Source organism: Rattus norvegicus, chromosome 2 (assembly GCF_021556685.1).
Source record: "Rattus norvegicus strain SHRSP/BbbUtx chromosome 2, alternate assembly SHRSP_T2T, whole genome shotgun sequence".
NCBI lineage: Eukaryota > Metazoa > Chordata > Mammalia > Rodentia > Muridae > Rattus > Rattus norvegicus.
In genome coordinates, this window is record NC_141535.1 from 171,222,941 (window position 1) to 171,250,571 (window position 27,631).

Consider the following 27,631-nt stretch of genomic DNA (forward strand, 5'->3'; position numbering starts at 1 on the left):
CACCAATTGCCAATTATGGTCTTTCCAAGTTCCTGACCACCCAGCTAATCCATTGGCTGCAGCCCATAAATCAGTGAACAATCACAAATGTGGCCATTTCTCCTTCTAAACAAAATGTATGACCATGTGCACTGCCTGGAGTTCTGCCCATGATGAAGACTTCCCTTTACTAGTTAGTGTCTTTCAGGGTTGTCCCAGAAGGAGGTTGTAATGCTGCAGTTGTCCATTTCTGAGTGATGCCTGCATAGCATAAAGAATGAGACCCTCATCTTCTCTTCCTCAGTTATAGGGCACATCCCATGAGGCTATAGGTGCATGCCTAGCAGAAGACTGCATTATAACAGGAGCAGAAACCATAGGAATCTAGGCAACTTCATGTAACTTGTTTGTGCCTTCAGAACCTGGTTGGGCCTGATCACATATATGCCAGTTCCGTTTGATAACAGACAGCTGCTATGTACATCCTACTCTACGGCTTGGTGGGTCACATAGCACCCAGCTCATGATGGGCAACTGAGGTCTCATGGTGACTTGATAGTCTACTGTCAAACATTCAATTTCCACTAAGGCCCAATAGCAGGCCAAGAACTGTCTCTCAAACAGAGAATGGTTTGTAGATAATGAAATTGCTCCAAATTCCCAAAGGTCTCTTCCGTGCCTTGCCTATAAAGGGCCTGCCAGAGGCTCTAAACAGCATCCCCATGGGGGACGATTCTGATGCTCTGATCAGGAATGAAAGTCCTGTTCCCCAATTGGTTCTTAATCATCAATAAAGATGCTAGCAGTCAATGGCTGGGGTTAAGAGGCGGGACTTCCAGCTCCATCTCCACCCCCTCCCCAGCTAGGCTGGCAGATGCAGGAGAGGAGAAAAAGATTTGCCATGCTTTGGAGGGAGAAAGTGCCACCAGCCCTGTGAGATCTCGGGCAGAGTGGACATTGGCTGCTTCCCCAACTGAGCCTGGGGTAGCAGGCGGTAGATTAGAAACAGCTAAGCTGAGGGGAAGACTTAGGGTGCTGAGCTAGGACTAAAGGTAACTGAGCTGAGGGCAGAGTTAGAGGTGTTGAGCTGGGAGTAAAGAGAAGGGCAGTGCTAACCAAGAGAGGCTTAGAAGAGCCCAGCCACTGAGCAAAAACCATATAAGAATAAGTTGATGGATGTGTGTGTTTTATCTGCAGATCCAAGGGAACCTGGGTGGGGCTAGCAGCGTGGTCTGTCTAGCGCTTATAGCAGGGTAGCAGGATCTACACATTCCTATTTGCCAGACACCTCCAGTACTGGTCAGCTGGATCATGCGGTCAGGTGGCAGAGCAGCCTGTGCCTATTAGAGCCTTCTCCTGTTCCAGGCCCCACACAAAGCTAGCAGCTTTCAGAGTCATTCGGAATATGGACCGGAGCAACATACCCGAGTGAAGAATGTGCTGTCTCCAGAATCCAAATAGGCCTACTAATGGTGTGCTTCTTACTTGGTAATGGCATATCATGCTATGCACCATTCCTAAAAAATGCACTTATTTAGAAGGCCCTTGAATTTTGATTGGATTTGTCTCCCAACCTCTGATGTGTACATGTATTACTATGAATTCAAATGGTTGCTACCTCATGCTTATTTGGCCAAATCATCATAATGTCACCAACACAGTGCACCAATGTGATATTTTATGGAGGAGACAGATGATAAAGATCTCTGGTAAGTTATGACACAGGACTGGAGAGTTTGTATATATTTGAAGTAAAACTGTAAATGTATACTACTGGCCTCGCCAACTGAAAGCAAGTTGCTTCTGGTAGTCCTTATGAACAGGTACCAAGGCATTTGCCAGATTAATAAATGTATACCAGGTAAAAGAGGCGTTAATTTGTTCAGGAGAATAACACATCTGCTACAGCAGCTACAACTGGAGTCATGACTTGAGTTTCAGAAGTCAACAGTCATTCTCCATGATACATCTGTCTTCTCCACTGGCCAGAGAGGAGCTGAGGAGGCTGTGATGGGAACCAGAACCCCCAAATCTTTCAAGTTTTTGATGGTGGCACTAACTTCTGCAATTGCTCCTGGGATGTCTTTGCTCACTATTTTTCTTGACAGAAGCAACTTTAAAGGGTTCCATTTGGTCCTTTCAACCATAACAGCCACAGGTCAGGGAACCAGTGTGGGAATTCTGCCAACTTATACATTCCAGAACTGGGGAAATAACCACAGGATGAGTTCGAGAACCTCCTGTGAGTTGGACTTCAGTCAAAACTCCATTTATCATCTGACCTCCATAAGCCCCTACTTTAACCAAAGGGCCACAATACTTGTTGTGTTCCCCACCACCCTAATCAGAGTTAATTCAGGACCAGTATCTAACAGACCCTGGGAAGTCTGATTGTTTCCTTTCTCCAGTGTACAGCTACCCTTATAGAAGGCCACATAAAGAAAGGCTAACAGCAAAACTCAGGTATTTTATCAAGATCTTTCTCCAGAGGAACCTGGCCATCCCTTCATTTAAGGGTTCCTGGGTTCAAAAAGTACTCAAGTCTGGAAACTGATACACAGGCTGAGATTTCTTTCTGCCACGATCCAATGTAGCCTTTCTTTTTTTTTTTTTTTTTTTTAGATTTATTCATTTATTATATATAAGTACACTGTAGCTGTCTTCAGACACACCAGAAGAGGGCATCGGATCTCTTTACAGATGGTTGTGAGCCACCATGTGGTTGCTGGGAATTGAACTCATGACCTCTGGAAGAGCAGCCAGTGCTCTTAACCGCTGAGCCATCTCTCTAGCCCCAATGTAGCCTTTCTTTTATTTGTTTTCGGTTTTGTTTTGGTTTTTTTTTTTGGTTTTTGTTTTTGTTTTTTTTGTTTTTTCTGCTTATATAGTTCAAATAAAAATGTAGTATGCTTTTATCTGTTTCACGCCTGACCCAGTAACAAAGGTTCATTTAAGTCATGCCACCGTGAAAATCACTGCCTGAGCTGACCATTATGAGTGAGACTATGATGGACATCTCTCTGTCTACGCTGCCTGTTACAGTAACCATGCTCACCTTGCCTTTGGCCGGTCAGTGCTGCCACCCTGGCCAGTGCTACTTCCAGGCCCAATGAACCCTTTGTGTTTAATTCATCCAACAGAGCAGCAGTGAACCCTAAAGTCTGCCACAGGAAAAGGGCAACAGCAAAGCTCTTCAAATGTGCTGGTGCCCCTCCCACCATTTTGTCTTATATGATTAGAGAAGGGTATGTCTTCTCGGCCTTCCATAGTGGAGGATTACATTTTTTTTTTTTTATTAACTTGAGTATTTCTTATATACATTTCAAGTGTTATTCCCTTTCCTGGTTTCCGGGCAAACATCCCCCTCCCCCCTCCCCTTCCTTATGGGTGTTCCCCTCCCAACCCTCCCCCCATTGCCGCCCTCCCCCCATAGTCTAGTTCACTGGGGGTTCAGTCTTAGCAGGACCCAGGGCTTCCCCTTCCACTGGTGCTCTTACTAGGATATTCATTGCTACCTATGAGGTCAGAGTCCAGGGTCAGTCCATGGATAGTCTTTAGGTAGTGGCTTAGTCCCTGGAAGCTCTGGTTGCTTGGCATTGTTGTACTTTTGGGGTCTCGAGCCCCTTCAAGCTCTTCCAGTTCTTTCTCTGATTCCTTCAATAGGGGACCTATTCTCAGTTCAGTGGTTTGCTGCTGGCATTCGCCTCTATATTTGCTGTATTCTGGCTGTGTCTCTCAGGAGCGATCTACATCCGGCTCCTGTCGGTCTGCACTTCTTTGCTTCATCCATCTTGTCTAATTGGGTGGCTGTATATGTATGGGCCACATGTGGGGCAGGCTCTGAATGGGTGTTCCTTCAGTCTCTGTTTTAATCTTTGGGAGGATTACATTTTACACTGTGTGTCTATCTAGCATTGCAATTTCTCTGAGCCCTAAAATCCCTTCATCAACACTAAGTCAAGGGATATTAGGCATATTCAACTCCTTTTCAGTAGGCCATCTTTCGACATACACTTCAGCCAACCATTCAAACAAACCTTTAACACTGTTTAAAACTAAGCAAGCTTCCCTATTAAACAGAGAATCTCCTCTACTCAGATGGCCTATATCAATAAGCTCAGCCTGATTCACTTTTATGTTCCTCATTAAAACCCATTCCCACATGTATTCCCTAAACTTCTGCTTGAATAAACTAGCAAAACCATTAAGCTTTTTAGCAGTGTGGCACACCTCCTCGTGGACTATCCTCCCCTCTAGGAAGCTGCTTAGTCGTTCCTCTGGTTGCAGGTCTGGAGGCAACTATTTGTGGCTATGGGGAGCATCAGTATCATCTTACCTAGCATCTTCTTAAGGGCAAACCACTGCTGGGTTATTGGACAATGAGGATTAATCTCAGTCAGTGGTGGGAAAGGCAGTATTTCAAGGGATGTGAATGGCGGTGCATCTTCTGCTGAGAGTGGCTACTTCCTCAGGTGAGACAAACCATGAGAATCTGAGGGTTGGAAGTTCTTAATCTCAGTAGGGTCCTCCCACACAGGTTAGGGGATCCCATTCCTTCATCAGTTCACTTAATATCCTTAGAGGCTGGGACTTAAATTTTTTGTATAATTCAACTAGTCTTATAAAGAAGGGTTCAGTTTGACGTTCTGAAACTTGAGCTTATCTATAGATGCTGGAGAGAAGATTCTCTTCCAGGGTGCATCTAGAAATCTTTAGAGTGTTTGTGTCACCTGGGGCCGATCAATTTTATCACTGAGTGCACTGTTGTCCTTCACAGTGTTCTGAGATGCTGCAAGATTTTTAGTTTTATCACAGAGCACATTTTTCCCTTTGTCAATTTATCCAGAGATGTTCTAAGCAATAAACCAGAATCGTAATTTTCCTTATTTTTCTACAATCAGTCAAAAATTTTATATTACAGAATCACCAAATCTGTTGCCTCTCACAGCTGGTGAATAATGAATGTATTTATCTATAATAAAATAGTTCACAGCATGGGCTTTCAATACCATCTAAGTGTCTTTGAGAGGCCTCAGTAACTGTGGGTGTTGGTAATTTGAAAACCTACTCTAGATGCTTTCAAACTCATCCTCACACTTCTGTTGCCCTGGAATCCCTTCTGGTACCAAACCTGTACTAGTCAGGGTTCTCTAGAGAAACAACTGACAGAATGAATAAACACACACACACTTATACGTATACATACATATGTATATGAAAAGAGAGAGGAAGGAAGGGAGGAAGGGAGCGATGGGAGAGGGATAGAGACAGATACGGCGGGCGTATTTGTTAGAGTGGCTTACAAACTATGGTCTATCTAGTTGAATAATGGCTGTCTATCAACAGAAAGTCCAAGCGTCCAGTAGCTGTTCAGTCCACAAGGCTGGTTGTCGCAGCTGGTCTTCAGTATGCACCAGAGTCCTGAAGAAACAGGCTCTCGTGCCAGCGAAGGAATGAACTTGCCTAGAGTAAGGACAAGCAGGCAAGCGCAAGCCGCCTTCTTCCATGTCCTCTACATAGGCTGCCACCAGACGCTGTGGTACAAATTAAAAGTGGATCTTCCCACCTCAAAAGATCTGGTTTAAAAATGGGTCTTCCCACTTCAAATGATTTAATTTAGGATTAAAAAAAAAATCCCTCACAAGTGTACCTAATCACTTGGGTTTTAGTTAATTCCAGATGTACTCAAGTGGATGACCAAGAACAGCCATCACAAGAATATTATGTTGATCAATTTCCATTTATGTGCCAAAAGATTTTACAACCCTTAAAAAAATGCACACAAGTATTTACTAGGGCTTTCTCTGTAGCAGACATTCCTTTCAGCTCTGCAAACATTAACTAGCTTAATCCACACAAAAACCTAATGAAACGTACTTTATTTTTCCCTATGTAACAACTGAGAAAATTAAGAACAGAGAATTTGGGGTTGGGGATTTAGCTCAGTGGTAGAGCGCTTGCCTAGGAAGCGCAAGCCTGGGTTCGATCCCCAGCTCCGGAAAAAAGAAAAAAAAAAAAAAAAGATAAAGACCAAGAACAGAGAATTTAGGAGATTTTCAAACTCAGGCAGCCTGGCTCCAGGATTTATGTTTCTATTCTGTACTAATGGACACACATGCACACACTTACATTATTACGTAACTTAAAGAACACAAACATACCGTCTCTTGCCGGCCAACTCTAGCTTTCTCAATGCTCTTCTGTAAGTCTGCATGCTTCTGGCTTCCCTCTGATAGCTAGAGAGAGAATCAAACATGAAATGAGTTGCTGAGACGCTACCTGGAAGATGCCTTTAGAAGACAAAATGAAACAACTGTTGCTCAGCTCTGTGTTAGAAAAAATATTAAAGGCTACACTGAACATTTTTCTAATTTGAAAAAAATTATGAATCATTAGAGTAGAATTAAAGAAAGATGCCCTCGTTAGGGTTACTATTGCTATGAGGAAACATCATGCCCAAAGGGAATTTGTGGAGGAAAGGGTTTATCTGGCTCATGCTTCCACCTCCAAGCCCATTGCTGAAGGAATGCAGGACAAGAACAGAGCAGAATCCCGGAGCAGGAGCAGAGGCCATGAAAGAGTACGTTCAGCCTGCTTTCTCATAAAGCCCATTACCAACGCCGAGGACAGCATCATCCACAGTGGGCTGGGCCTTCCCCACCTATGAATTAATCAGTGATTAATTAGTAATTATCCCCATCAATTAAAAAAAGGCCTATAGCAGTGGTACCCAACCTTCCTAATGCTGCAACCCTTTAGAACAGTTCTTCATGTTATGGTGACCCCCAACTATAAAATTATTTTCACTGCTACTTCATAACTGTAATTTTGCTACTGTTTTGAATTTTAATATAAATATCTGTGTTTTCCAATGGTCTTAGGTGACCTCTGTGAAAGGTCATTTGAAATCCACAGGTTGAAAATTGCTGTAGATCTTACGGTGGAATTTTCTTAATTGGGGGTTCCTTCCTCTCAGATGACTAGCCTGTGTCAATCTAACATAAAATTAGCCTACACAAAAACTGTTTTCTAGTTTAGTTTTCTAGTTTTAGTTTCATCCAAAAAAAATAATACCTTTCAATTAAAAAAATTTTTGTTGTTCTGAGACAAGGTCTCACTATGTAGCCCCCACTAGCCTGGGGCTCAGAGAGAAATAGCCTGTCTGTTTCCCCAGGTGTTGGGACTAAAGACCACAGCATACTTTTATATAATCTCTAGCTCTTCTCCAGCTCTACCCTCAAATTACTTTACTTAGAAATTGGATTTGAAAATTTAAAAAATTCTCCTTTAAAGGCCTCCGTTTAAACTTCGTTTCACTTTGACTAAGGCCACGGCAAACTCCCATAGGTGGTTTTGTGCAGACCTGTGCACTTCAATAGGTCTACACTATCTCACTCGTTCCCAAACGGATCTAAGAGGAGCTAAACTCCACACACTAAACTCACAGAAGACAACGACTCTGTTACCTGCTGCCACGTCTAGACATGTTTAATTGGTTAATTAACTAATGTATTCATCTTATTCAGCTTAAAAAGCAGATAAATTCCGTGTGGAAGTCATCCAGACAGAGTATAGAGAATCCATAAGCATACCAATTAAAGACTGACAAATTTCAGAGCACTCCTGAGTCTGTGAGTAAAGATCCCCACACCCAGTGTCCACCACGTCTTTACCAGAAGCTAAGAAATTTCACACTCGTTTGACCTCTGTCACTCCAGAGTCACAGACATCTGGAAAGTAATTGAGGACTGCACTCATTTAATTTATTAGCGGAGAAGAAATTGACTTCTCACAATATAAATCTAGCTATATAGAGGGAGAGGAGTATTTAACTACCACTCTTTCCTTAAGATTCAGAAGCAGGATCTTTAGAAAGTAGGGAGCTCTACTGTTGACGCCTCTACTTTTCAAAATGCAAACAGGAAGCACCATCAACCTCCTTTGACTGCTTCTTCAGGCTCCTGCTCGGAAAGAGCACAAGTCTACAGGCCAAACAGATGTCGTCAGCCGTCAGTCGGACAGTTGTGCCTCTTCTAGGGACACGATCTTAAGTTAGAACAAAACACGCGCGGCAGCTTTCTAAGCCAAACAGGCATCAAGGCATTAAATTTAGCAACAAGATCCAGTTCTTCAGTGAAGATTCCAATTTAGGTTTTTAAACCATCAAGTTTAAAAAGTTAATATTCTACATCTTGAAGGATCTACCTGAAATAATCTTTAAGTATATACATCAATTCAGGAACAGGGGAATTCTCAATTAAAATAATATGTGTACATATTTAAAAACATGGAAATTATTTATAAAATAAATCAGACACACTAGCCTTAAAGTTAATAATCATGTAAAACATGCTAATATATGCATATATTAAACATTTATATCATGAAGTAACATGAAGTAAACATGGAGCACTACATTCCTGGGTTGTCACGCTGAGTATCTTGGTCGTATCTGGCAATCTAAATGATAGGATCCCAGATGCTTCTGTTGGTCCTCGTAAGTTTTCATGCACTCACCCCAAGCCACGGTAGCCGCAGCTCTTGTCAGGCTGCCTTTGCCATCAGTCTTAGGATTCTGTTCTGGTTTTTGCGTGTTTTGATCTTTAAGAAGCCATATGCTATACTTCCCAATAGGCCCTGTGGAGTTAAATCAAGCCAGGGCCCTGAGGGGACTGAACTGAGATGTTCAGCCTCTGTACATGGGTCAGTGAGCCAGGAGCTCTTTAGCAGGCTGCTGTCCCACCTCTGAGTTCAGAACAGTAGTGGGGCTCTGATCACAACTCTACACACTAGGTAAGCATTCTGTCACTGAGCCACAGCCACCTGAATCTGTGTTTATAAATTTCTTAGATGAGGCTGATCCTGCTGATTATGGTCTCACAAGAGACCCATAGAGAAATACTGATCTAAATAACATTGTGTTTTCTCTGAGTAGCAAAACCAACTGAAATACATAAGATACTAATATATAGGAAAATATAACCTAGCTCCTAAGAAAAAGATAATTACTGTTATACATTGTAGTTTGAACTAGAAAATATATACATATCTCCCTGTATTTAGAAACTGAAAGTCCACACTTACAAAAAAACTTAAAAAATATTATATTTTCAAAAGGTATTCACCATAAGATTCCTTTAAAGACCAAACTATTCTAGTATATTTTTATACGGTGAAACCAGAATCAACTATATATTACACTCAATCTATCCCCATAGTTCACTAAAGCTAATGACAATCATTTTTACAGCCTAGTATGTCAGCCTAGAATGAACAGCATCAACTAGAACAGTAAAAACTACCCATGCCTAGGAAAAAGTTTTCATCTTTACATTTGAGACTGTAACACGATACTCTTCTATGAGCACATTGGAGATGACCCTGTCCCAGAATATGAAAATCACAGAGAAAAATACAATAGTCCCACTGCACACCTTCTTACTAATGCATTACTCTGTTGCTTTCCACTCAGATACAGATCAACATAGGTAACATTTCACAATGCAAACTGGACTGACCTTTGCATAACACTTTACAATCCACTATGTTCAAATAAACTTCAAATGTGTATAAATGTAAATAGACACACACATGTGTGTGTGTTCTTTATTTATTCATAGTAGACAGGTTCTCACTACGCAGTCCTGACAAGCCAGGAACTTACTATTTAGACCAGGCTGGCCTAAAACTCAGAGATGCGCCTACCTCTGCCTCCTGGGTGCTGGGTTTAAAGCCATGCACAACCAGGTCCAGCAGGCCTACTTTATTTTAAAAACAACTTTGTCTTTCAGAGCAGTTTAGGTTTAGTTGAACACAAGATAAAGATGTTCTCACACATCCTAAGCCTACATATACACAGCCTCCTCGCTATCAAAATCTTATACAGAATGGTACACTTACCATGATTTATGAGCCTACGCTGACATCACAATCATTGAGGTCAGGGTACGTTAGGATCCAACAATGCCGTTGTGCGCTCTGGGGGTCTTGGGAACACCCACCACTCCAGGCTCACACAGAATAGCTTTACTGGTCAAAATTCTCTGTGTTCCATCTAGTCGCCCCATCTTCCCTCTAGCCTGGCTTTCTTTCACTTAGCAATATGCATTGAAAACCCACTGAACCCAAACTGTCCTATGATTTATGATGACCCACTTCTTTTTATCGGTGAATAATATTCTAGTGTCTGGGTAACTTACAGTTTGTTCCTCCATTAAGCTATTAAACACTATAGTTGCTCCCAAGTGTAATTATAAGTAAATCTTACTAAAAATGTCTGCACAGATTTTGTGCTAATGTAAGCTTTCAACTCACTTTGGTAAATACTAATAAACACAACTGCTGGGTCATAGGGTAAAAGTACGTTTACTTTAATTAGAAACTGCCAAACTGCACAATTTCTACTCCCAGTAGCCACTAACAGACAATTCCTTTGTTCTGTACCCTCCCAGCATTTGGGTCTCTAGTGGCCATGTGTATGTGTGAGTGCTGCATTAAATGTGTCTTGTGTTATATGCCTGGTGCCCATGGCGCTAGAAGAGGGCATTGGGTCCCTCGGAACTGGAGTTATAGGCAGCTGTTAGCCACTAGGTGGGTGCTGGGAACCAAATCTGGGTCCTTTGCAAGAGCAGCCAGAGCTCTTAGCTGCTAAGCCATCAGACCAACTTCTTTTAAAAATTTTTAATTGTGGAAAAGAAACATAAAATGAATCCTTTAACATTTTATTTAATGACGTTAAATACACTCAGGCTGCCGCACAACCATCACTACTCTGTTGCAGAACACTTTCGTCATTCCAAACAAACTGTCCATTAGCAGCGCCTCCAGTCCTCCTGACTCCTCTACTATTTACCACCTGTCTGCTTTAGCCTAAACGCCTGACATGAATGGAACCACACGACAGCCGTCTTTCTGTACCTGGCTTATTTTACTTAGCATGTTTCAAGGGTCATCTATGCTGTAGCACATACCAGAATTCCATTCCTTTTTAAGGCTGAACAAAACTGTGTTCTATGTGTACAGCACACTTCATATACTCATTGATGGCCATTTATCATAGTGTTTATACAGTATTTATTCTCTCTTATTGTGATGATGCCTACCCCACCGGGTGTGACATAAACATTGAACTTGTATTTCTGGAGTTTTGACATTTACCACCAGTAAAGAATAGGTTAATTCCTCGCAAGTTCCCCAGCGGATACTGCCATCATTTAAAAGGTTGCTGATCTTAACGGATGAAAAGTCATGTGCATTATTATTTTCCTTTTATTTCTTTAATCTTTGTGCATATATGATGTGGGTATGTGCACATGCATGTGCCCATGCCAGGTGCTTATATGCTTGCCAAGATGTTCCTGTGGAGGGAGATGGCGAGCATGAAGGCTGGTCCTCACTTTCCACTTTGGGTCTCTTTGTTTACTTCTGCATCTGCTGGGCAGATCCACGAGCCTCCAGGGACGGCATGTCTCTGCCTATCTGTGCACTGGGTATTTGGGAATCATAGGTATGTGCTGTCTCACCCAATTTTTCACGTGTTCTGGAGATTTGAACTCAGGTCCTTATGAATGTATGGCAAGTGCTTTACACTCTGAGCCACCCAACCCCTTAGATTGATTTCAGCTATTGATATTTAATAAATCTCCACATTTTTTGATTCGAGTTTTTTCCTTTAGTGCTGAGAATTGACCTAGACCCTTAAGTATGCGAAATACACAATCTAAAGCTAAGCTATGCCCTCAATTCCATGCATACTTTTCATTGTTAAAAACCTACGTGTATTAGATCGCTCGTCAGGCTGGGTATGAGTGCTCGTGCACATCACAGATGTCTATAGAGGTCAGCCAATAATTCATGGAGACAGTTTTCACATCCAACCCTCACATGGGTTCCATTTAGGCTTCTCCACACAGCCTTACTCTCTTGTCTATTCCCAGCAACACCAATGTTCAACTACAGCCACACTGTACTGCTCAGTTTTCTGACAGGCACAAGTCTTACTCCTTGAGGAAGAAAAGCTTAGTGTTTAGGCTGCAAGGAGCGGTGGCTGGACAGTAAGATGGGCATTGTCTATTGCTGGTTCCTCCTCTCAACTCCATTCTTGGTCCTTTATTGGTTTCTTTATTGAGTGAATTAAAAATTATAGAGAAAAATGAGGTGGATGCTGGTCACCATTAATTAGCTAGACACACAAACTGATGTTTTTATAACAGACATCCTCACTAAAGCATACACTGCCCCATTGTTTTTATAAGGGACATCCTCACTCGAGCGCACACCGCCCCATTGTCCTAGGAAGGGTACTGTACTTTTCTTGATTTATTTCTTGTAAAGATTTAAATATGGTTTTGGTGCTACTAAAAGACAGGCAGTGATGCCAATCGGGCTACCATTTGAAGTGTTAAAGGTTAGTTCACATGTAAATGTTTAGCCTTGAAAACATGAAAATCAACAAATTTCAAAGTTGAAATTGTTTTGTATCTAGTCTAACATTAAGTGGATTAAAAAAGAATTATAATTTGGTGAGTCATGGTTGTAAATAAATATAAATACTCGGGAACTGCTAAGGCTTTATAACTGAATTTGATCCACTGCAATCATAAGTCTGAACCACGCACCCTGAGCCAAAACCTCAGTTTAAACACAAATGCAACGAACAGGGTTAATCTCTAAGAAACGTCTAACACACAGAGCGGCAAGAGCTGCTGCTAGAATGCAAATACCGAATTTATAAAATGCTGATAGCCTTTTGGGACCAAAATAGAGCACACAATTGAAATGAGGGTTTTTAATGGCACAGATACTTTTGACACTCTGCCACCACCTGGTGGCAGGGCATTAACAGCCTGGCTCTGGTGGACTGGGTCTTTTCTACACTGCTGATTTACAGGGAAGATAATTCTGTAGAATGACTCTCACAAGCCTGAATAGTGTTTGGAGCATGGAGTATGGAATTGGATAGTTAGTACAGGGTCATCCTTTTCAACTACACCATGAAGCTCCTACAGCAGAGAAGAGTAATTTCCAGGGAAGTCTGGAAGCTGAAGCTACCTACCACAAGAACAAAGCAAATAGTAAATACTTTTTAAAAATCTCTGGTAACTTCAAAGTAGTATCAAATTCATGCATTTCAATAGCTGTGACCATCGACTAATCTTAAACTATTTCAAACTGCTTATCAATAAAATACGTGCATATTTCCTTCTCCCATCTCCAATATTCCAGTCACCCTATCTCTGCGAACAGTATTTAACTCTTAGATATCTGGGACATCAAGAGATCGTAATAATATTCAACTTGAAAGCATGCCTTCTCCGTTGGAGGTGGAGAGACAGAGGCTTGCTGTGTGCTCCAGGGTGGCCCTCCTACCTCAGCCTTCCGGACGGACGGACGGACGCAGGGACGCCTGGCTTCAAAGGTTTTAAAGACATATGGGTGTTATTTGGTAGAACCTCTTAACTGCTTCTCCAAAGCCTTTCTTTCTTAACAGAGTTCCAGTTTCTGCTCAGACTTGAGTGCTAATGTGCTCCAAAAGTACAGGATGCTCCCCGAATAATCCTTCAGTATAAGCATGTCAGCTCGGACTCAGCCATTGAGACAGACAGAAGCCTGCCTGGGCAAGGGGGCATGCTGACGATTTCCTCTTGTATAAAAGATAGGGCAGGGGATGAAGGGAGAGAGGGAGGAAGAGAAAGAGAGAGCGCGGGGGTGGGGGGATGGGGGATTGGGCATTTAGCTCAGTGGTAGAGCGCTTGCCTAGCAAGTGCAAGGCCCTGAGTTCGGTCCCCAGCTCTGAAAAAAAGAAAAGAGAGAGAGAGAGAGAGAGAGAGAGAGAGAGAGAGAGAGAGAGAGAGAGAGAGAGAGAGAGCGCGCGAGCGCGGGGTATGGGCAGTCTACTCTTGGGCACTGTTGAGAGAGGACTTAGGAGTCTCAGTAAGTATTTACAATCAAAGAGGGAAAGCCAAATGTCAAAGGCAGTCAGTCTAGATCAAGTATAGTGCACTTACCCACTCTTAAGAAGGCTACCGCGAGCTTCCTATTCATATAGGATAATGAATTCCTATTATGTAAGCCAATCTACTTTTCTCATTTGTTTACACATACGTAAGAATGTCAACAATAGAGCAGGAGAGGGAGACAGCTCAGACCTTAGGAGGATGTACTGCTCTTCTACAAGACCCAAACTGCCTTGAACTCCAGCTCCAGGAGACCTGACACAACCACACACATACAAAAAAACTAAAAATAAAAATTTTAAATGATTTAAGAATGTTAATAGTATTTAATTTTAAGTGAGTAATATATAAATTTATTTTAGAAAAATGCCAATGTGACTATTTTTACAATATCAGGGCAAATGTGAACTTCTGCAGCTTGGAAGTTCTTGCTTGCTAATGTCTATAGATGTGAAGTAAGCTAACTGGGTATAAAATAGCTGCATAGCCTGTAAACCGGACACTACAAGTACAGTAACCAAGTTGGCTGCTCCTAGGGCCTGGTGAGAGGGTTCTTAAGGATAGGACTGTCAGCTGGGCCCTTCAGAGTCTCCGTGCAGGTATACTTAATCAGGAAAAGCCCCACAGAGCCTGCTGACACCAGCAGAGGTCTACACAAGCTGGAATGATCTCCATGCTGAGCTTGTTTCAGGCGTCAACCCAAAATGTATTCAAACTCTGAGGGCAGCCTGTGACACTGCATACAGTCTTAACTTGCTGAAGGGACGCCATAAACTTGGAGAACTGACTAAAGTGTGTTTCATGAAACACTAACAGCTCAAGGACAGGATGAGGACGAAGGCTTGCATATTAAAACCTGAGAGGATTCAAACCCGTTACTTTTGGGAACCCCAGGTTCCAAATTCTTTTGATTACAGAGCCGCCTTTTCAGTAACTCATTGCATCTGTTACACAGGATCCTGTCAAGTTTAATTCAGGCAAAATGGTAGAAAAATAAAATGAAGAACTTAAAAATACACACTTAATTGTTCCCACATAATATTCATTCCCAAAGCTAAGTTTTTTAAAAAGTCAAGATTACACCAGGGTTCCAATAATCATGACTGCTTGGTGGAAATCACTTTTACTGCTGTTTGTTACTGAGTAGAAGGAAAGGAAAACCTAGGGCAGGGACAGGTTCCTAGACCAAGTACACAGTGCACGGGACTGAACCCAGGCTGTGATGTAGTTGAAGGCAGGCAGAGGCGCAGCGATTAATGTGTCTGTTCAGCACTTTACATCGCTCTAAGTTTCTCAGTCATTGGGTTACATCCTATCAGCAAAAGATGAGCAAGCTATAGCCCCTTCCCTGACAGACTATCTGGCATGGTGGCTCTAACTACATAGGGGCTTCTTCATGCTACAGAGGAAGTGCAAATACAGTATCTGTGGTTGTCAATGCTGTGGACCCTCTGGACTGCACTTGTTGCCATGGGAGAACTACTGGAAATCCTTTCTCCTCAAGTTATTTATTTCAGGTATTTTATTAGATGGAAGTAAGTAACATCACTCTGCATGACTGTTTGGTAACAACTGTGTGGACCATACCATGTCACCGTGCTGTGCTGCCGAGTGTCTTACTTTTACGTCTGGCACATCAGTCATAATGCTTGCCATGACAAACATTCATTGAATGGATTTCAACAGAGGTAATGCCTGTCTTTATTAAAAAAAAAAAATTGTAGTTATCTACATAGTCCTAAAGTAGACCTAATCTTTGTAGACTCAATTTTAGTGGCGGCAGTGACTCCAACTTGAGAACATCTCCAAAACTAACACAACAAAATCCAGCTTCCTGTTCTTTTCCTTCCCAGAATGAAACACTTACTATATACCAACTCCTAGAAAGGCTGGCCTGAACTAGCCTCCAAACCAAATCCTGAATAAAGAATTACAAAAGTTCACGGGGAGTGACTTCCTATTCTTACCTGTTTAAAAACCCATCGAGGGGTTGGGGATTTAGCTCAGTGGTAGAGCGCTTGCCACATAATATTCATTCCCAAAGCTAAGTTTTTTAAAAAGTCAAGATTACACCAGGGTTCCAATAATCATGACTGCTTGGTGGAAATCACTTTTACTGCTGTTTGTTACTGAGTAGAAGGAAAGGAAAACCTAGGGCAGGGACAGGTTCCTAGACCAAGTACACAGTGCACGGGACTGAACCCAGGCTGTGATGTAGCTGAAGGCAGGCTAGGAAGTGCAAGGCCCTGGGTTCAGTCCCCAGCTCCGAAAAAAAGAACCAAAAAAAAAAAAAAAAAAAAAAAACCATCGAATACCACCATAAAGCTGCTGCCATGCTAATTAAATTCTTATTTTTAAAAACTCACATGTTTTAATTGCAAGTTTAAAATATTTCTTTGACTTATAAAATGTCAATAAAGTCCATACGACATTTTCTACATTTAATTTCTAAGTGGACTCTAAGTGCATCCATGCTGCTATAACCAATCTCCAGAGCCAATGTCTGTCTGTTCAGTAGGACCTCCTCCCTCCAGATCTGAGGAGTCTCAGTCCCACTTCCTCCCTCCAGAGTCTGGCTACACTTCATGTCCAATACAAAGGGAACTATCGCAGAGCGTCCCCTGAAGGACACACACACACCACACTTGCATAGAATAGGAGCAAAACCCTGCCACGCTCCTCACTTGGGCATAGACTCTCCCAGAGACTAAATGGGAGATGGAGACAAGGTGACAACTTGCCTGCTGGTCTTGCTGCCCAAGCCAAGCCTCCTTCATGTTATGTGTCAGGGCTGCCATCCTTTTTAAGACTGAAGTCAGGATGACTGTCTTAAGAATTAACTTCAAGGCCATTCTTGATTTTTAACAATTATTTTATCTTATTTTTAATTATCCTGAGGGGAGGCGATTTGCACTTGAGTCCAGGTGCCCTTGGAGGCCAGAGGTGTTGGATCCCCTGGAGCAGGAGTTCCAGGTGGTTGTGAGCCATGAGGTATGGGTGCTAGAACACAACTCAGGTTCTGCAAGAATGCAATGAATCCATCTGAGATGTTAAGCCATCTCCCTCCAGCCTCCCAACAACTTCCGTACATCTTTTAGATACAAAGAAATGTCACTTCACTTGGGAGTTTCTTTAGGCTACACTCACAGTTATTACAACAATGACTTGTGAGAGGTATCTAGTCATTGCTACCATCACTTGAGCTAAAATCGGTGCTCTTGGTATCAAATATCAAAATATGAATTTCAAAAGAAAGGAGATAGCAGTGTGCTTGCTGTTTGCGGCATCTCTAAAGGAAGCTCTTCCTGCTATGAAACACTTTAATTTATGAGACTACACCTGCATCACAGCTACGTAGAGGGCCAATTTAAAAACCTTTCTTCAGTTCAACCTAGATATTTATTTTAGCTTTGTTGAAAAAACTACTATACTGTGAATTATTTTCAGCCAAATTAGTACTATCTGAAGCATATTATGCAAAGGGAGGGAACTAACAACACTGTTGTCTAAAGCTTATAATAAAATATAAATTTATTCTGGCAGGAAAATTTGAGTTTCCTCTGGTTGGTGTACATAACGAAACCAACCACTAAGACATCCCATAATAGTATGACCTCAATGTGACTTCCAGCTTTATGCTTCCATGAGCACATAGCAAACAAGCCTCTGCACACTCGTCCTAAGTGTCCACCATGCACCGAACGCAACTGGTTGTCTTCCCTTAGTGGCATGGGCCACGCAGTGAAAACAGAGATGCCAGTCTTCCCTTACTGCCTCCTAATACTGTCACCCTGGCAAGTTATCCAACCTGTGGGTCCCGCAGCCTTCTGATGTGCACACACAGTTACTAACATTATTGAAGCCTCAGGCAGGCATAAGAATCAGGACATACTCCCAAGCTCTTCACTAACCTCCCTAAGCAGTCACCAACAGGCCTAATGCTTCTTTGTTCAGCAACACCTTTCATTTAAACCGGTGGTTCTCAAGCTGTGGGTTGAGGCCCCTCTGGATAGTACATGTCATTCTGTATATCCCAGATTTACATTTTAATTTGTAACAGTAGCAAAATTACAGTTCTGAAGGAGCAACAAAATAACTTATGATGGGGGTCACCACAGGAGGAAATGTATTATAGGATCACAGCCATAGAAAGGTTGAGAAACACTGACAGAAACCTATCCCACCTTTCAGCTCTGAACAACAGTTTCTAAGAACTCTTTGTTAACCGTGCACGTTTAGAAAAGCCTTGTCTGGGATGTGAGGTTTCTCGGGTTGGTGAAGGCACCTGCCACTAAGCCTGACTACCTTCCTTCCACGTGGTCAAAGGAGAGAACTGACCCCTGGGGGTTGTCTTCTGATTTCTATACATGTGCTAGGGCACATACATATACCAATAAACATACAAATGAATGAATGAACACACACATGTGCTATGGCACCTACATATACCCCTATACATATAAACAAACACATATAAATGCCCTACACATACAAAATAAATGACCAAATAAATAGGTAAATGTCATTAAAAAAAAATTGAGAGCCTCGCCTTTGTCCTAAACTGTACAGCAATGCACAACAAAGCTTAGCATGTGCCACTACCATATTCAAAACTATACAGGTTCACTTTTATAGTTTCTTGTTAATTATTTCCAAGCAAGTTAGATAACTATGCCTTATCAAGGAAACTGCAAAGTCTCTAGGTACAGATCACCTATCTTTATACTCAGAAAATTTACGGCAGCACATGGCCAATCTCTGTGGAGGTTAACACATGACACGGACAGCTAACAGTTGGTTTGTCTTCTTAGGAAATGGTGAACTTCAAACAAATTATAACTGTGAGCCCTTCACCGTCTTCAATGATGATGATCAACATACACAATCAAAACTCGAAGGAGAAAAAATATATTTCCTGATTTAATTTTCAAATTTCCTATAAGAATGTCTATCCTCAAGAGACAGCACATTCCTGCACGTAACTGGAGTCAGAGGCAGAACAGGAATGGCATTAAAAGGAAGGAAATGAAGAGCCGCCCCACCCCCTACAACCCAGGCCAATCTGGAAATAATTAACAAGAAAACTCAAAGGAAGTCAGCATTATACTTTGGCAATCTGCAGACGAGCTGATCCTTCTCTGCAGCCGTGAGGGTGGCCAATCACCAGTGACTAGTCTCCGTGTGAATCACACATCAAAGCAGCATCCTTCCGGCTGTCGGCCACTCACTTCCCTCCCTCATAAAAATGACACGTCCCGCACAGCTCAGTGTTTTTCTTACAAAGCATAAACACTGACTGCTACCTTTTGAATGGCCTAAGGTAAATTGCAAGCCCTCCGCTGTTTGCTCTGATTGAGCAAGTAGCTTTCCAGTCTATAATCCTGCGTGAGCCATAATTTATCTGCTGTGTGGCCACCATATGCAGAAACCCTAAGGTAGCAGGAACCTCACACTTCATCTTCACCACAGCCCATAAAGGGAGAGTGACCTCCCTCACAAACAGGGAAAGCAAGTCTCTGAAAAGCTGAAGAAAAGCTTGCAACCTTTTCCAGTTGCTTGAGAAAAACAAAAACAGAACCCTGCTGTGAGTTAGAACAGTGCTCAGAACAGCAGGCAAGGACCCATGCCTAGCCTACCTGTTAGCATGCCTGGACTTCTGATTTACAGAGGTGTGCACGGTTAAGCTTCCACCTCCAGCTTCTAAGAGGAATGAAAGAGAGGGATGCTAAATCTCAGACAGTAGGACAGGACTAGATTGACAGCAGCTACTTTATACGATGACTTGGTAAATCTGGCCTATGTTGTCATCTCTTACACTGTGTTCCAAGAAAACCAGAGCAGTGGAATAGGAACACTCTAGTCTTCAATCATTCAGTACAAACATCAACTACCATCGATTTTGAAATAGTTGGATTTACAGTACTACCAAGACATTCTGGTTCACTTCTATTAGGATTACCTGACAGTATAGCTAGTTACTATGAACTATGCTAAGTCTAGGATTAAAGCGTAAAAAAATACAGTTGGCCTTTTTCACTTAAGGTAAAGTATCTTTGCCTTATCCATTGGCCGAGAAATACGTAATAAGCACCCGTGTACCCAACTTAAGACAGAACTGACCTTCTACAAGGCTCAAATGTTCAGTAACTTATTTGTTGAACCAAGAAAACATAATCTTCATTCTCAAGCAACAAAAATCAACTATAACAGCAAATTTAATCACACTGATTCTAACACTAAATACAAACAGTCTAACACACTAAAAGACAGAAACTGTCAGCTTATATAAAAATTATATATCCTTACAAGAAACACACTGCAAACAGAAAACACAAAAATGAATATGGAATTCACTAAGCAAATTTAAAAAAAAATTTTTTTGTAATTAGCCCTTGCACCCATGGGTTTCACAAACACTGGTTCAATTGCTAGGAATAAAAAAATATTCAGGGAGAAAAATGCATCTGTACTGGAAATGTACAGACTTTTAAATCTTTGTCATTATTTTATAAACATAATTGTTTGCAAAGAATTTACATTTATTAGGTAATATTCTAGGCATGACTGCAGTAAACTGCATTCTGGAAAGACCCGCAGTAAGAACTGAGGGAAACCTCTAGCCAAAAGTTAAAGATGTGAGGTCCTTAGCCCGAGAGCCTACAGAGCTGATGTCCTGTAAGTGAGCTGTGCTGAGAAGCCTGTGCTCCCCGAGGAGACACTCAGCTGAGAACGCAGCATGGCCTCATCAGTGGAACTACAGGCTCAAACAAGACTGTGAGCCCAGGTCCTCACTGAAACCAGGCCTGGTTCTCAGACACAAAGAAATGGGTGGGATCAGTGTTTGGTCCTGGAAGTTACAGTGTCTGAAGTTTACTGTTTTTCCACCCAGTAAAATGTAACTAAGAGAAGACCTAACCCAGATTAATAAAAAGACCACAAGTAATGGAATAATTAACAAAAACAGTGCTACCTAAAGGCTTAATTTCCAGAGAAGTTCAGAGGGAAAGAGCTCAAAATACCTTTGAAGAACCCAAGACCTCACTTGGGCTCTGCCATTGTTTGGAACAGGTCTTCTCCACATGTGTATACTTTACAGTGTAGATCACATGATAAAGACACGCCTTCCATCCTATGCCACTTGCTTCTCTCATCTGGTCACTTAGCAACGTGTTCCCGCTATCTCCATCTGCGCATACTCGCCGCCGGCCACTCCCCTCCACATGCATACGTGCGAGCCTCCGTTGACATTTCGAGGCCTGTTTGAGACACAGGCTGGAATTCTGTGCTGTGTTGTCGCTTGACTGACACCATCCACTGGCACACTTCACGTCCCCATCACCAAATCTCACTTGTGCTGCAGAAAATACTGTGACTGGGTTTTCCTTCCACTGTCTCATGACCTGCTCTCACTCAAGAAACTGAACACCACTCAGAGATCGTTCAGGAACCAAACTATTGCCCACTTCCAACTCACAGCTCACACACTGATGAAACACCTGTAACACATGTCTTGGGAAAATGGCCACAGCTGTTCTTAAAACCTAATCTTTAGGCTTTTCCTGATGCACAACACTTCTACTTTAGCATTACTCTATAATCATATTCAGGGAGGAGGGGGAACCTCTAGAGAAAATTAAAACTTTCCCAGGAAATTTGAAGCTACTCTTCCATTTACATCACCTACAAGAACAAGCATGTTTTAGATACACTGTTTCCTTAACAGAGTACATGCTACATTAGTAAACACGTGTCATGTTTACTACAGGATGCCAGGAGTACACATCAAAGCCACATACCACATTTGTGGTAAGACCTTAATACACGTGTAAAGAACAAGTGTCTGTGAGCAAGGGGCTGAGAAGAGTCTCAGGTGTGAAAATCTGACTAAGAGCAGATGAGGGAAACCAGAATTCACAAAAGTGATAAAAGCAAAAATCAAGTCAGAAAAATGCAGTAAGGTTTAGAAAAATAGCCACATTAAAGGTCTGAATTCGAGATGGGACTATAGGGAGGTGGCAGAACTTTTGGTAGTTGGGGCCTAATGGAAAGAAATGAAGTCACTGGGTGGCAGGGCAGGGGCATGTCCTGAGGCATGGTAGGCGCAGCCCTTTTCTCCTCCTATTTGCTCCCTGATCCATGATGCACGTTGGCTGTGAGACATGTGGGCTCAGATACTACTGGTTGCTTTATAGCTGACTTTTCCGCTAGCATTATCTTCGGGGCCCATCCACATTCGACTGTGTACCAGAACGTATTCCTTTCTACAATGAATAAGACTCAATTTCCATTTTCCATGGACAGATGTTTGGGTAGCTGTCATCTTTACTAAATAAAAATAAGAATTCTGCCCTGACCAGAGATACTAACCCTCTTTAGTTCTATTTTCAAGTCTCTGGATGCAACCAAGAGACACACTTGCTGAATCTCATACTTATTCGATGCATACATTTGAGGAATTAGAATATGGTTTCTACAGTGGCTGCACCACTGGATGAGTTATCTTCCTGCTGTTATGTGACAACAAGACCTGACAAACACAACTTCAGGGAGGGAAGATGGATATGGGCTCAGAGTCTGGATTTCAAGGCATTTTGTAGGTGGCAGGGGCTTGTTACACCAGAGAACAAGGCTAAACCAGAAACTCATACAACCTCCAAAGACTGGCCCCAGTTCATCTATTTCTGCCTACTAGTAGGCTCTTCTTCCCAAAGGTTCCAAAGGTTCCCACAAGGACCAGCTAAGGAACAAGTGTTTAAAACATGAGCCTACCAGAGACAATTCAAGTCCAAATAATAACTACTACACATTCCTGCAGTCCCATGTTTTGCTGATCCACTGTCAGGGTCACCACTCAGGGAGGACAAGGTGAAGTCCCAACCAGTCTACTGTCCGCAGTGGCATCATGACATGGAGGCATAATAGACCAGAAGGGGAAGGCAGGGTCTGGGACAAATGCTGTGGTTCCAAGGTCTCCTCTTGGGGTACCTGGATGCCACCAGTGTAGTGGCCCAGAGAGGAAGTCAGGAACAGAGTCTGTGATCGGTGTCTCCTTGTGGGATGTCAGAGTGCTGCCACATATAAGGCCAGAAGGGGAGAACAGATTCCGAGACAAACAGGATCCTGGTCAGATTAGGAATGAGTGCTAAGTGCCAGAGAGGCAAGAGAAGAGAGAAGCCTTCAGGAGTCTATTATAGCTTGTTTAGGCAAAGGCCTTCTCTGTTGTGATCTTTAATGAAGCAGCTCTCTGGGACAATTTTAGCTTGTTCATATTTCTTTATTGGGGGTGGATGTGAATGCATATGCTTTATTCGTGGTGAACCAAGGATTATATAATTTTGGGAAAGGGTGAGCTTCCAGGAAGGGAAGGTCATTGGCTGAAGACTAAGGGTACTGAGATGTTTCATTAGCATGGCGAGGCATTCTACCCTCAGTGACTGTCCATGGCCACCTTAGTTGTGGGTTCATGTTCCAGGGCAGGCACACAGAAGCAGGGAAAGCTCCCTCTCTAACAGTGGGTGACTCACATGAAGACCAAGCTGCACTTTGGCTACATATGTGTTGGGATGGGGGAGTAGGTTCAGCCCACTTACACTCTTTGATTGTCTCTGGGAACCCCCAAGGGTCCAGGTTAGTTGACTCTGTTGGTCTACTTGAGGAGTCAACCCCCTCTGGGACCCTCAATCCTTCCCCCATCTCTTCCACAAGACCTCCCAAGCTTCATCTAATGTTTGGCTGTGGGTGGGGGTAGGCCTTGTTTCTTAACCATATAATTAAAATAACCTCCTAATTGGTCCATTCTGTAAACTGTCGTAAGAAAGGCACTTGTCATGATGTAACTTCACAGCTAAAAACCTTCACTTCCATCTCTTTCAAATAGGTCAAAACATAAAACAAATGACCTTTAAAATGTAGCCGCAGCCTCTTTTGGCTGAAATGACACACCTTCAATCCCTCTGGCTGGAATACAGACACGCCCTTACTACAGACCTTTAATCCCAAACAATGAAGGTAGAGGAAAGCAGCTATGTTTGAAAGTAACATCTAGTTGAGGGGCAGATAAAGATTTGACAGAATGAGTCAGAGATAGAATATGTCCAACTCTCATGGAGACAGGAAAGAGAAGCTAGGAAGTGAGGGGGGGGAGGGGAGGGAGAAGAGGGGAAGAAGGGAGAGAAGGGAGAGGAGGGGGAGGATGGAAAGGCGAGAGTGGTGAGGGAAGAGAGGAGAGGGGAAAGAGAGGAGAGAGGTAGGGGGGTGCGGTTTAACTGGGACAGTTATAGAGAGCAGCTGGGTTGAACCAAGCGGCCAGGGTTCAGAAAGAACAAGCAAGCGTGAGCTTCTTCAGCAGTAAGTCTCAGAGGCTGCAAACATTCTGTGCCTACATAAGGCTATACGGAGGCTGGATGCTTCCAGGACTACGCCTAGGTTAGCAGACGGAGGCAGTGAGCTAAGCCTCAGAGACAACAATTATATCAGGCAAATAAAAGTTACGTTAACACTTCTGGTTTAATAAGAGACTTTGTCTCAAAGAACCAAAGTAGAAGGGATAGAAGAGGCCACCCTCCACCCTCCTCTGGTCTCTGCATACATAGTTGTATATGCACATGTGCACACGCATATACACATCAATTGTTTTAAATTTTCAAATATGTTAAAAATGATGGATGCCTTTAATACTGTTGGATATTTATCTTCCTGCATAATTAAGTTTGGCAGTGTAAAGAAGGAGGCAAACTTGAATTAGAGGAACACAGTCAAGAGTAAAAGTGTGGAAAGAGGCCCATGCCAACACAGGGCTTCGTCTTTATGATTTTAAGCTGACATTATAATTCTATGTATATTTTCTAATTTTTGCCATCTCAAAAAATGAAAAGCCTTAAACCTAGTTCATGACCATTATCAGCTAATATAAGCTATTTTTACTATACCTTTGAGAACTTAACATGTGTTTAGATCACACTCACCCTCTTAATCATATGCTTATAGCATACAGAATTCAGTTTCAAAGAACTGGTTTCAATAATGCTAAATGGTCCTAATTCACAGGCATAGACTGGAGCATGGGAACAAAAATGTAACTGTCACACCGGATTTCCTAATCTAATGACACAGAATAGGAGATATGCCAAAAGAGAATTCCAGGTAGAAAGTACAAAAGTGACAGAGATGGCAGTGCCACCTTAGCATCCTCAAAGATATAACACTTCAACCACTGGATTGAAGCAGACACAGGATTTTAAGCAAAAGAAATAAAAATATGCAAATGCAAAGGTTTTACAAGTCAACACTGAAGAAAGCAATGAAAAGTCAGCAAAGATTAAAATAAAATTACATCCTCTCCCGTACAGATGGCGTGAGTGTATGAAATGGAGCTCCACACCACTTATCAGGGAGCTGCAAACAGAAACGATGAAACGCCACCACGTGTTGATTCTGTTGTTAAGACAGACACATAATCTGCTGCGCAAGCCGCTGCGTGATGACAGGAAACCTCGGTCTCCACAGACGGAAATGCACAATAGGACATCTACACTGGAAGGCACACAGGACACACAGATCACACAATCCAGAAACAATGGCCTTTGGGAATACCCGAACAAGTTGAGAGCACACACTAGGCAGAAACATGGACATAAAGGTCTCATAGCAGATTTGTCATAGCCTGGAAGCATCCAACATGTCCAATAGCTCAATGTACATATTGAGATATACTGAATGTGATAAAATTCACTCACTGATAAGAAAAAAGGGGCTTTCAAACCCCCCAAAGACACAGTGGAGCCTTAAATGCATCTTGTTAAGTGCAAGAAATCAATCTGTGAAGGCTGTAGCATCCATGATTTCAGTCATGTGCAAGTCTGGAAAAGTAAAACTCTAAAGACATAAAAGGTCAGCTGCCTCCTGAGGTAGGGCTGCAGTGTGAGGGGAGCTTGGGTTACAGAAAGATCCTGTCTTAAAAAGAGGGAGAGCAGTGGTTTCTGGGAGCTGAAGGACTAGAAGGACGAACAAGCAGAGTAAGGAGGCGTCTCGGGCAGTGACACTACTGGGTAAGACCCTGTACTTGTAGACACATGTAATCATGCATTTTTCAAAATCTGTAGGTTGGTAGCACAAGTGTTATAATCCTGACACTTGGGAGGTGAAGGCAGAATAATTGTGAGCTGAAGTCTCCTCAAGTGCAAAGCAAGTTTATGGCTGGCCTGAGCCACATGAGGCATTTTCTCAGAAAAATAAAAAATAAACCAAAAGGCAAAAGAACAACAACAAAAACCTCACAGGAAAACAAAGCACAAGAACCTCATTCAATCTCCAGACCTTGTAAAAATAATGCCAAGCACAGTGCTGCATGCTTGTTAACCTAGCACTGTGGAGGTGGAGACAGGAGGATGCCTGGGACTCTGTGGCCAGCCAGTCTAGCCTAATTATTGAGTTCTAGTCAATAAAAACCCTGTGCCAGTAGTGACAGCATTCTTGAAGACACCAAAGGTTGTCCTCCAGTCAGTGTCTTTCTCTCTCTCTCTCTCTCTCTCTCTCTCTCTCTCTCTCTCTCTCTCTCCCCCTCCACACACACACACATACACACACACACACACACACACACACACACAGATCCATGCACATAGGACATGCACATGCATGAATGCATGCACACGTACCCTACACCTTCCTATACACACATAAAAGGAAAGACAGCCATAAACACCTAACAGTGAGCCCTGAGCCTAAAAGGCTCTGGCTCATAAGATATCAAAACTGGCTCATCAACTATTAGACAATGACATACATTAGCAATACATGATGCAAACAGGAATTTATGAGACAGACAGGAAGGGGACAGATTAGGAATTCTACTTTTCCATCATTTCCTATAAACCAAATCTAAAAGTGTCCCTCCCAGAGTCTACTTATTTTTTTTTAAAAACCCAAAATATTAGCAAATATAACATAGGAAAATTAAAGATGAAGAGTTCTAAGGCCATTTTATGGTTTTATGTTATTAAGCTTGTAATGTTTGGGAGGGAAACTTAGAGCGTGTGCAATCCATGGAAGCACCCTATCCCTAAGCTACATCTCTAGCCAGACCTTTCATGAGAAAGAGATGTTAATGTTCTTTAGACACGAGGCCAAATAAGAATGTATGTTTAAAGTTTAAGGGAAACCACTGAATGAGAAAAGTATTAAGGGAAACACTTCTGTGCTACAAAGCACATCTCTTCATAACTGTGACTTACCTGAGAGTTCAGAGCCTCCAACTTGCGCTTCCGGGCATGAAGAGCCTTGCTCGGGAAAGCCCAATAGTAATTGGAGGTCCCAATCCTCTCGCAGTCAACCATACCATCGTCTACCAAGCTCTGGAGGACTTCTTTCACCGACATGGCGGCTGGGGAGGAAACGTTCACAGACGCTATGTTAAGCAGCCTCCTAAGGAAAATTCAAAAGCAAACACTAGAGAGACATTTGCAGAGCACATTACAATAAGAGCTATGCACCTATGTATGCACCGAAAGTGAGGTGACCCAGGCTCACGAGGCAAACATCGAAGGTCCTTTCTTCCACACAGACCTTAGGAGCTTATGTGGGAGTGAATGTGGGCAGAGGCCATGAAACTCAAAACTCAAAAGGCATGAGAGAAGAAAGATAAGAGAGGAGGTGCAAAGAGTACCAGGACACAGTGACATGAAGGTGGCAGCTGAACT

The 27,631-nt window shown here is 42.4% G+C and overlaps 1 protein-coding gene across 3 annotated transcripts in view; it reads right to left on the reverse strand.

The window, feature by feature from the left end:
• Positions 1-27,631, reverse strand: part of Mnd1 (meiotic nuclear divisions 1) — a 63,771-nt gene that overhangs the window by 21,471 nt on the left and 14,669 nt on the right. For 2 of the 3 annotated variants that reach the window (NM_001398663.1, XM_087619535.1), the window contains 2 exons: positions 27,167-27,315; positions 6,141-6,215 (listed from right to left, as the gene is read on the reverse strand). In NM_001398663.1, the coding sequence (NP_001385592.1) occupies positions 6,141-6,215; positions 27,167-27,315 (224 nt within the window). Of the gene's footprint in view, positions 1-6,140; positions 6,216-27,166; positions 27,357-27,631 lie in introns of all 3 variants that reach the window. The other variant, XM_087619532.1, reaches the window with a different exon arrangement.